Genomic DNA, 11096 nt, shown 5'->3' on the forward strand with positions numbered 1-11096 from the left:
ATTGCAACCCAATTTATAATTAAAGCTTTTCATCTAGCTGCAAAAGGCATATTCTTCAAATGCACATTTTGTCCTCACAAATACTTGTGGAGTCATATTCAACAGGAAGCAGAAAACAGATACAGCACATTTGTGGAGATCTGCTGTGCTTGGAAATTAATAAAATACATTTGTCTGACATTAATTTATGTGTTCCGCACAATTCTAAAACTAGGTTTGCATGGACTAAAAATTTTACAACAACTTTTCCCATGATGCAAATCCACACAGAAATGCTGGGTTGTAGTAAAGGAACACTAAGACATTACAAATGTGAATTTCCCATTGGGATGAATAAAGTATCTTGTATGTCATTTGCCAATGACTTCATAATCAATTCTCAAAAATCTATGGGTGAAACTAAAAATATGGAGGTCAGGGGCCGGTATTTATCTTGTCTTAAGGAATTACGTAAATAATCTCAATATACTATCCCCATTGATGCTTTGTTTGCCTCTGTTAAATAAAGACAGCACCATTGCAGCCCCTCTTTGACAGATAGGTATTGGGCCAGGGTTGCAAGACCCCCTTTTCCCAACTTAAAAAAATTAAAAGCAGTTTTGAATTATGAAAAATAGATTTCTCCTTTTTGTATTATATAATAAAAATCAGCAGAAATACTAATCCAGACTTTGTTAGTGTGGGCTGATAGTCCACTGTTGGTTGCCTGTGTGTGTGTGTGTGTGTGTGTGTGTGTGTGTGTGTGTGTGTGTGTGTGTGTGTGTGTGTGTGTGAGAGAGAGAGAGAGAAAGAGAGAGGGAAAGAGTGAGATACCACTTCAGCCCATTGCATTTCATAATTGTTATTACTTATTAATGAGGAACTTGTTAAATTTGTATCTACTTTGGGTCCATGGCCCCCTAAATTCTTTTTATATGCTCTACTGAAATAGGCATTCCGGCCTTTTTGTTGACCTAAGGTTTGATAATAGACCCACCTTTAAAATATGTCAACAACACAAATAATGAGATCTTGTCGGATGGCATTGCCCCCCCCCAACACGACACTTTCACATAACTCGCACTTGGCAGCTCGTGGCCGTGGCAGGGTGGGACCATTGTTCCCATGGTGGAGATAACTGAGCAGATGGTGAGGTCGCCTGTGCGAGCACCACTGTCGGTGTCAGAGGGGTTTCACTCCATCTGACCTGCACCAGGCAGCTGCTCGTCACTGAAAACTGTGCGCTGCAGCGTTTCACTTCATTGTGGGTTCAACACTGGAGCAGACCAGATCTAACAACGGAGCGGTGTTTTCCTACAAGATTCCTTCTTGTTTATTAGACTGAATATTTATTTTCTCAAACCCAGTCTGCACCCTCTGCGCATCTACTAGGACCTGCGGATACTGCATGGATCAGACACGGTAGCCTGCAGCAATCTTGCGCACGGAGAAGACAGCGCTTCCTAGGTGAGAGCAACGTGTTTGTTCTGTGCATGTGCTGAAATTGTTGATACATATGTCTGTGAAACATCTCAACCGATTTCCCAACGTTTTACTCTGTAGAAAGGGGGGCATTCTTCACTCTGGTCTAGAATGATAAACTCGTAAAGGTTAATTCGGAATGTGTATGTTTCAGGAAATGCATTAATCAACAACGATGAACTGAAACAATAACGCCTTTTTTCCCTTTTTTTTTGGGGGGGGGGGGGGGGTCCTCGTGCAGCGCGTTACTACAGCAAAGAGGAATGACTGTGTTTATTTGATTTAAACACAATATTGTTAATATTTTTCCGTGTCTACTCAGCAGTTATCTGCAATGAATGCGTCGCGGTCTAATCTAATAGTTTTTTATAGCAGAATCAAATTTGAGGACACTGTGCTTTGTTTTTACACACTCTATTACACTAGGACTATTATGAATCATTCCCTAGACTAGAATATTTATTGAGCTGATCAGAGATCAGAGAGAATGAACCAAAGAAAATGTGAACCTAATCTGTGCATTACACACCAGGGTAAAATATTTAGTCTTATTATCCTTTTGCCATAAACATTTACATGAGCTGTGAGTCTGTAAGCTAACTGCAGCTGCAGTTTTACCAGCAGACCTAATATTTCAATGCACTGGGTTCAACTAACATTATATTATAACATTTTCACAAACTGCAGCATGACTCGCCAGTGCAGAGTGCGGCTCAAACAGCTGAGTAACGTCTATAGGCTCATGTGCTTTATTAAAGATATTTGAAATGCCTAAGAGTCACAGAGGACACAAATGAAAAACAATTTATTGCGCTTAGTGAGAAATTTGGGAAAGCAATGGAGAGTCTGCATTGGTAGGGTCACCTTTGTCAGGTGGACTGTCGTTTCAGATGCTGCATTATAGGGACACCTGTTACTGAGACCACAGCATAGAGTGTAACTTACATGAATTAAGGCACTATGGTAGTTACAGGTAGTTAAAGTCACTATATGGTTTGTCTAAAAACAAAACCATTGCATCAATACTTAGTCTTGTGAAGAAATGAAAGAATTCCCCCCCCCCCATTTTCAAAATACACACTGATAGATCTATTAGTAGGCAAGTGTGTAGAGGAGGAGTGAGAACATGTCAAAACAAAGACATGTCTTGGTGTGTGTGTGTGTGTGTGTGTGTGTTTGGGCAGGAGCCACTGTGAGTCACAGGGCCTGACTCTGCAGCATGTGCTGGTGCCGAGGTTCCCAAAGTGGTGATGGGGAAACATGAGTGCAAGAGCTTGACAATCTGTCTTTGTGAGTATGGTCCAGAGGGGAGGGGGGACATGGAAACATGATGGGTCACTGATTTTATCGAGATGTTACGACTGAGTCAGCTCTTTTGTAATTTATTGTTTTAATCGGCAAAAGATTTTAAATAAGTTTGTTATCAATTTGCACGCTACTTTCTTCTGAATAGGAAGGATAACAGAAATCATAGTGTAAAGCAAAATATAGGATTATAGGATCAATATCACTTAAAATCAGTCCAAACTAAACAAACCATGAGAAAAAAAATGTCTTACCTCATTATTTTTGGTTTAGAGGTCAAATTGAACTAAATCATTCTTCACATCTGTATTGTTTCTAAGAGGGACTCCCCTGATATTAGAGACTATGGCACTGTCAGCATGATTGATCGATGCTCCAATGACAACATATTGGCTTTTCACAGACACTGCAACAGTCAAGAGAACTGAAGTGAAGGGAAGGATGTGGGAAAAAATTAAATCTAGAAAAAGAAAAACTGTGTCAAGATCCATCTCAGTTCCAGTGGGAAATAAAGCAACCGTATAGATTCGCAGTAAATAGAGTTCCTGAGACATTGGCAACTTTTAAACCTTTAATGGACTCTGAAAGTGTGCAGCATACTTGTTTAATTCCATGCAGAGTATTGGATTTTCTCTATGTGCCTTCAGTTCTGTACTTTCCTCCTGTGGCCATCCAAATGAAGCAGAGCTCTTCTCCTTAACTTTCTCTCTTCCTTTTGATTGAGTGGACATGCATCTTTGTCCTCCTCGGCTCTACACCTCTGCCATCAGCAGCTGCACCAAATCCCTGTGTGATGTGAAGTGAGACACTTGCATACTAATGGAGTAGGAACAGGATTTCTCTCAGGCAGGCCAGCACAGTGAGGACATGGAGAAAACATCAGGCAGCACTATTCAACTTTCCAGCACCCGATGAGCTCTGGACTGAAACTTATAGCTCTGGAAACCTGTTAACTTTAATCTATAAATCTGGAAATACAGTTGTTTCAGTAAGTTGTGTGCTAACGTGGTGAAAGAGTCAGAACTCTGAGCAAATGTATGTGTATATCAAGGTTATGCTTACCAGTTATGATGTTATGCCACCTGTGCATATACTCTCTGATATTTCATTACTCGGTTTGATGTTGTATTCACTTTCTTCTTTGAGTGGCTCTTCTCTCTGGCATATTCCTTTAGCTGCCTGATGCCACTAATGGCTGTCTTCTCATGTCTTCTCATTTGGTTATGAAACAGACATGCCGGTGGCATAGTCGTTGCTATGGTGATGGCATGTCTGTGAGCCTGTTGTGCGGCTGCTGATTTCAGAGACACTGCTTACATTTTGCACCCGGTGAAAAGGGCCTCAGAATTAGAGTGGGGAAAACATTACCTCCTATGAAAAATGATGCAGTGTGCTATCACGTTCCTCCTGGCTGCACTAGTGGCACATGGCAGAGTGCAGCATTCATAGCATTGCATTACACTCTACATGGTGGAAAACCACATCAACTGGTTTCAACTGAACTGAAGGAGTTAACTGAAAATTTAAGAAGAAGTCTTTTAAGCTAATGTATTTTTCTTCCTCGGAAAACAGTGACTGCTGCACACAACAATCAGCACACTTGTCTCTCTAACTTCATTTGCTGGCCTCTGATTATCATCATTGCTCCTTGTAATTCCCACAGATCCATCTTACTTTATACATGTATTTCAGAAGCCTTAGCATGAAACAATTCTGTTACTATTACATTTTCCTGATTCTCTGAAGGTTTCCCAGGAACTCCAGTGGAAATATCTTCCATTAAAAATGTGTATTTGTAGATGGGCATGTTTCATATGTGTAGTGTGTACTTAGATTAAAACCTCATAAGGATTGGGAGAGCAAAGAGAGTTAATCCCTTCTGCTGGAGGCTTCAGTTCAGACATTCAGCTGGATAATGCCAAGCTGTTGAGGGATTTTTCTGCCTCTTTCCAGTCATGTGTGCATGCATCCTTGTCACAGTGTGTGAGTCAAGAAGTAGTGGGAAAACTAAATGTGTATTTTGTGACAGTGTAGAGATATGTTCTGTGTGCATACACAGAGAATATATACATGCATTATAATCAGGTTACTACATCTCTACTCTGTGCTCTTTCAGACAAGAGATTAACAAGAGATTTTCAGGATACAGGTGCTGGTACATAACTGGTCCCGGGTGGTGAGAAATTAAATCTCAGACCTAATCTCTGTTGAATCCTGGAGAGCAAGAGTTTACTAAGGTGTTGTCCAACCGTGGTTGTTCTGTACAACATTCTGATATAACTATTGTTTTTTTTTAGGCAAAATTGCAGATAGGACAGATAGACAGACAGACAAGAAGCATAATCATAAAAGCCAATTTACTCTTTCTGTTATTTTTTCTGCAATATCATACACATACTGAAATGTGTAGCAGTTTATTGAATCAAGAGCTGTCAGGTCGTTATTATTGCACACATCAGTGCATTTTGACAGTTTGGCAGGTGCTGAATTTAAAATACTATATAAAAGTGACTATTTTATTTGGATGTATGGTAGATGCTGTGTAGATGGTTAGTTGGTTGTTAGAGAGTGCTTTAGAGGTTACAACACAAAGTGTGTTTGTGTCAACATCAGTGTCATTTACACCACAACTCTTTGCTGTCCAAAGTGTGATCTAGATGTCTAGCTGTGGGCTACATAGAATCTAAACACACTGTAAACCTCACAGTGGTAAGACCAACAGGCTGCTCACCAGTTTGGATCCTTACACTAGCGTCAGACTAGGAAAGCCTTGTGTTTTTCCGAAGTACAATAGGAAGCTAGAGAGACATCATATCATGTGTTTGGCAGCAAAACCTTTAGGTATTCTTAAGTACTATGCTCCAAGTCCAACTGCTTCTGTAGATCTGGTCTGTACCAAACAATAGGTTTGTACAATTATAATGTGTAGCTTCTAAGTATGAAGTTGTGTACTGCAGTCATTGTGAAGCAGTCCATCAGTGAAAAAGACCATATGTGCTCAGCAGAACTTCCTCGGGTCAATAAAGTCAACACGTACACACGTTGAGAGAAAGGTGGGAACGGATGCAGACCCCCATAGTGCTGCCAAGCTGCCAGAAACCTGATGACAGGTGCCTGAGTTTTATGGCCTCAGCTTGAAAGCAGCAATTACTCCGCCTGTCTCATCCGATTTAATACCCGAGCAGTGTAACACACGGAGGAAGAGAGAGGGCAAATATATTATGAAGCTAAATATTTCTCTATATATCTATAAGCAAGTTTGGTTTAGTTGAAAGACATATGATTGGATTATTTGAGAAACTGAATGATGGATGATTAAAGGCAGAAGGAGGTGCCTCATGTTTAGCATTTATTCCCAGTCAGGATCTATGAATAGACTCAGGAATAAAGTGTAGGTCCCTGCTGCTACATTTCAGTCACACTGAGGGAATCAGTTTGATCAGTTTGAGTGTGACAGGGTCATCGCAGATGCCAGCCACCTGGTACCACACACACCTGCAACACATGCATTTAACTTGCTTTTGTCATGCAGTGCCAGTATTCAGGTGTCTATGCAGTTCAAGAAACAATCCAATCATGTTTTTCTGCATAGTGGTGTTCCACCTTGCATTAGCCGAGCAGATTTTGCAATGCCCTACATGCCAATATGGACGAAAAGCTTTAAAAATATGTCAATACACTGTAAGGTAGGAACACATTGCACATAAAAGATAAAGCAAAGAAATACTGGAGGAAATTGTCAGTTATGATCTGAACACACACACACACACACACACACACACACACACACACACACACACACACACACAGCTTAACCTCAGCTTCTTTATGAGGATGAATGTGAATTTCTATGAGTGTTAGTTAGCCTAGAAGCTGACACTGTGTCATTTAGTTAGAGTGAGAGAAAGTCTGTCTTGCTTATGTAAACTGTTTTTGAAACTGATTCCTTTTAGTTGTTAGACAGCTTCCCCATCACACAATAAAATCCCTCACTTAGGCACAAAAATTGATAACCCAGCATTGTCTGCACAAACACAACATGATCAAAAGATGATATTTTCTTACTACATTTTCTATTTTTCAATACAGAAATCACATTCAGTACACAGATACATTTTAGGTTGTGCTTAAGGAAGCTGTCTCATTTTTCATCCCCATTTCTTCTATTGCCAGAGCTGCATGTAAAACCTGTCTTCTTCAAAGAGTTTTCCAGGAGTTGGTATCATGAAATTAACAAAGCAAAGCAAATCCGTTATATATTACTATTACTTTAAGGGGTTAGACCGTCAGTCTGTAGCGACCTCTCTTCACTTGTCTTGGTTTTGACCAAACCCGAATGAGTATGTTGTGATCCAGTTATAGCATAATCTCTTAAAAAAGTCCCTTTACATTTGTCTGACTGCCTCCCATGGGTCTGTATCATGAGTAGTAAGTGATTAACAGCAAAGAGCAAACACTCTATGTATATTAAGCCTGTTGTGTAATGGGCTCTCAACCAAAGTTGCTCGCTGTGCCCCCCTACACACTCGTTGAGGAGGATCACTAATACCAAGCTGGTGTGCAGAAAATCTACCCAGCCCAGAGAGAATAGCATGTTGGTAATCTCTGTGGAGACAGATACAAAACACATCAGAGAAGAGGAGCCATGATCAGCCCTGTCTTCTTAGATACTGGCAAATACAGTTCATCCTGTACCACCTATCCCATAGTTTATGTATATGATAAATGCATTTCCCTTGCTGTAACTGGCTGCTACTCTATCTTTATATGTAAAGAGATGCTCACTGAATGGTTTAACAAAGATAATGGCTAGCCAAATAGCAGAATGGTTGAATAATTACCCGGCATTAATAGTCTCACCTAAACATGCTGTAACAACATACTGAAGCAACTTTTTCTCAAATTTATTCTTTTTTTCTGGTTGCATAAGAGCTCATTAAAAGCTAGGAATGAATGTCTACACAGGGCAACACGACACATTTGACAGATTCATTCTGCTCTGTTAGACACATCTACTTAGTCCCTTAAATTTCTGTGGGTGACACGGTGGAAAACTGCCCCTTGCCTCGCTTGTCATTCTTTGCATTTTTCTCACTTTCTCTATTCAGCGATTTTGCAGTTTCACGCTGTCGTCTAATGCTTTAGTTTTCGCAAACAATAAATACAAAAGGTTGTATATCTAAATGGCATGCTTTAATTATTGCCTTGTTCTCTGTTTTTTTTTTAGGTTTTATCCGCAAGGTGTAAAAGTGAAGTGCAGAGGTGAAGTTTGATTCGGTCTGCCTTTTTGAAAACCACCACACATTCAAGATCCCACAGCAGCTATCAGCAAAGGAGACTAATGCTCATGAAACTTCCCTTTATACCCTTCTCCTGAATACTGCCTCTCATCTAAGCTTTGTGTGAGCAGAGAGAGCAGACAACATGGTGTGCAACTCAAAGCCTTGGCCCCCTTTAATCTGGCTGTGTGTGGGATTGTTTTTTTCCTTTCTGTCGCCCATGCATGGCAAAGAATGTCCTCGTTTGTGCGTGTGCGAGATCCGTCCTTGGTTCACCCCGCAGTCGACCTACAAGGAGGCGACTACAGTAGACTGCAACGACTTGAGGCTCACGCACATCCCTACCAACCTATCAACAGATACCCAAGTGTTACTGCTCCAAAGTAATGCCATCTCACGTACCAGTGGAGAGCTGGAGGTACTTTTCAACTTGACAGAGTTGGACCTATCCCAGAACAACTTCAGCACTGTGGAAGCAGTGGGCCTAACAAGCATGAACCATCTGACCACCCTCCATCTAGAGGAAAATCAGATCAGTCAACTGCCAGACCACTGTCTGGGAAACCTCTCCAATCTCCAGGAGCTCTACATCAACCACAACCACATAAATTCAATTTCTCCACGTGCATTTGCAGGCCTGCACAGTTTGTTGCGTCTTCATCTTAACTCCAACAAGCTCCATGTTATAGATAGCCGCTGGTTTGAAGAAACACCCAACCTTGAGATCCTAATGATCGGGGAGAACCCTGTCATTGGCCTTCTAGACATGAACTTTAAGCCTCTAGGAAGCCTGAGGAGTCTAGTACTAGCTGGCATGGACCTCACTGATGTTCCAGCGAATGCATTTGTGGGTTTGGATAACCTGGAAAGCATTTCTTTTTATGACAACAAACTAGTTAGAATTCCTCAACTGGCCCTTCAAAAAGTTCCCAATCTGAAATTCTTGGATTTAAACAAAAATCCAGTTCACAAAATTCAGGAAGGAGACTTCAGGAACATGTTACGTTTGAAAGAATTGGGCATAAACAATATGATGGAGTTAGTATCTATTGACCGCTATTCTCTGGACAACCTTCCAGAACTTACTAAGCTGGAAGCCACAAACAACCCTAAACTGTCTTATGTCCACAGATTGGCCTTTAGGGACATGCCTTCCCTGGAGAGCCTAATGCTCAACAACAATGCCCTTACTGCCCTTTACCAGCACACTGTGGATGTGTTGCCGAATTTGCGGGAGATCAGCCTGCACAGCAACCCATTGCGCTGTGATTGTGTCATTCAATGGATGAGTTCCAACAGGACCACAGTGCGCTTCATGGAGCCCCTGGCCATGCTGTGTACCTCCCCAGAAGAACTCAGGGGTCAGCGTGTTCGAGAACTAAGGCTGCTGGAGTCCCCTGAGCAGTGCCTCCCCCTCATATCACAAGAGACGTTCCCCAGCCACTTGAACCTTGAGCTGGGCATGAGTATCAGTCTCGATTGTAGAGCCATGGCTGAACCAGAGCCTGACATTTACTGGGTGACTCCTCTTGGGACAAAAATCACAATAGATACTGTGTCCGAACGACACCACCTGAGCAGTGAGGGGACCCTGCACCTATCTCATGTGCAGTTGGAAGATTCCGGTCATTACACGTGTGTAGCCCAGAACACAGAGGGGGCTGACACAAGAGTTGCCACCATCCGTGTTAATGGCACCCTGCTTGACAGTGCCCAGGTGTTGAAAATCTACGTTAAGCAGACTGAGTCCCACTCCATCCTAGTCTCTTGGAAAATAAACTCTAATGTCATGTCCTCCAATCTGAAGTGGGCCTCAGCCACCATGAAAATTGACAACCCACATATCACCTACACAGCTCGCGTTCCTGTAGATGTTCATGAGTACAACCTCACACACCTTCAGCCTGCCACTGAGTATGAGGTATGCCTCACAGTCTCCAATATACATCTGCAAATGCACAAGTCTTGTGTTAATGTGACAACACGTAGTTCCACCTTTGCCCTGGACCTTTCAGACCAGCACCCAAGTGCGGCTGTGCTCGTTGTCATGGCAACCATGTTGGCCTTTCTCAGTTTGGCCACTGTAGGAATCTACATGGCTCGCAGATGGAAGAGAAAAAACTACCACCACTCTCTGAAGAAATACATGCTAAAGACCTCTTCCATCCCCCTTAATGAGCTTTACCCCCCGCTCATCAACCTGTGGGAGGTTGACGGTGAAAAGGACAAAGATTGCAGCACAGAGGGAAAACCCTCACCTGTAGACACCACACGTAGCTATTACATGTGGTGAGGATTTAGTAAGGAGGCCTGGCTGCCTCACTAGCAGCACAAAAGACTTACTTTTGCCATTTTGGTGCAAAAGTTGAATGAAGTTGCAAATGTTTTTTGTATTGTCAGCTTTGCTAATAAGCGGCAGAGTGATTAAAGACAGGATTTTTATTAGTATAGCGTATCGCCTTTGTTTGTTTTTATCTCTTAATTGTTTTGGACTCGAAATGGCAGCTGTATTTAGCCTCCAGATCGTCTTAGTTGCTAAGCTCTGTTTCTGTGGTGCATTTCTGACTCATTTTCTTTTGGGTTAACAATCCAATAGCAAGGGCCAATGGTCTTCTTGAAGCATTATTAAGTAGAGATCAGTGTTTCTTTCTCTGTTTTGTAAAACAGGTAATCTGTGCACTGATAGATAATGGAGTTTGTATTAACTTCAATTAAAAGCTGACAGTGGGGTTTAGACTTGTTAAACTGTCTACTGAATGTTAGCAATTGTGCAGTAATGTTGTATCAACTATAACTTTAACCTTTCTCATTTACATTTCAAGAGGTTAGGAGTTTAGTTTGCTGATAAACGTGATGTTAATGCTAGACATTTAAATATTTGTTACTGTATTTTGAATTTCTTATACTTTACTAAGGCTGACTAGAATTTTTTTACCTTTTCCCCAGTTACCCACTTACTTTGCTGATTGCTTAGTTTATTATTTTAACATGCATTATGTACACAAGTCATAATAAATAATTTTTTGTTGTTTTGCAAACATAGTGTCTTTT

At 41.3% G+C, this 11096-nt stretch overlaps 1 protein-coding gene across 2 annotated transcripts; it reads left to right on the top strand.

The window, feature by feature from the left end:
* The first annotated feature begins 906 nt into the window (after positions 1 to 906).
* On the top strand, positions 907 to 11083 carry LOC137127815 (leucine-rich repeat neuronal protein 1-like). Of its 2 annotated transcripts, none has more exons than XM_067505257.1 (2): positions 907 to 1446; positions 7994 to 11083. In XM_067505257.1, the coding sequence occupies exon 2, from the start codon at positions 8191 to 8193 to the stop codon at positions 10336 to 10338; it is 2148 nt and encodes a 715-aa protein (XP_067361358.1). In that variant the 5' UTR covers positions 907 to 1446; positions 7994 to 8190; the 3' UTR covers positions 10339 to 11083. The 2 variants fall into 2 exon arrangements, with proteins under 2 accessions (XP_067361358.1, XP_067361359.1); XM_067505258.1 differs by lacking the exon at positions 907 to 1446 and adding an exon at positions 2557 to 3754.
* The last annotated feature ends 13 nt before the right edge of the window (positions 11084 to 11096 follow it).

Source organism: Channa argus, chromosome 5, assembly GCF_033026475.1.
Source record: "Channa argus isolate prfri chromosome 5, Channa argus male v1.0, whole genome shotgun sequence".
NCBI lineage: Eukaryota > Metazoa > Chordata > Actinopteri > Anabantiformes > Channidae > Channa > Channa argus.

Bases quoted from the DNA above. Each gene is read 5' to 3' on its own strand.
- LOC137127815 (XM_067505257.1), top strand. From the start codon at position 8,191: ATGGTGTGCAACTCAAAGCCTTGGCCCCCTTTAATCTGGCTGTGTGTG.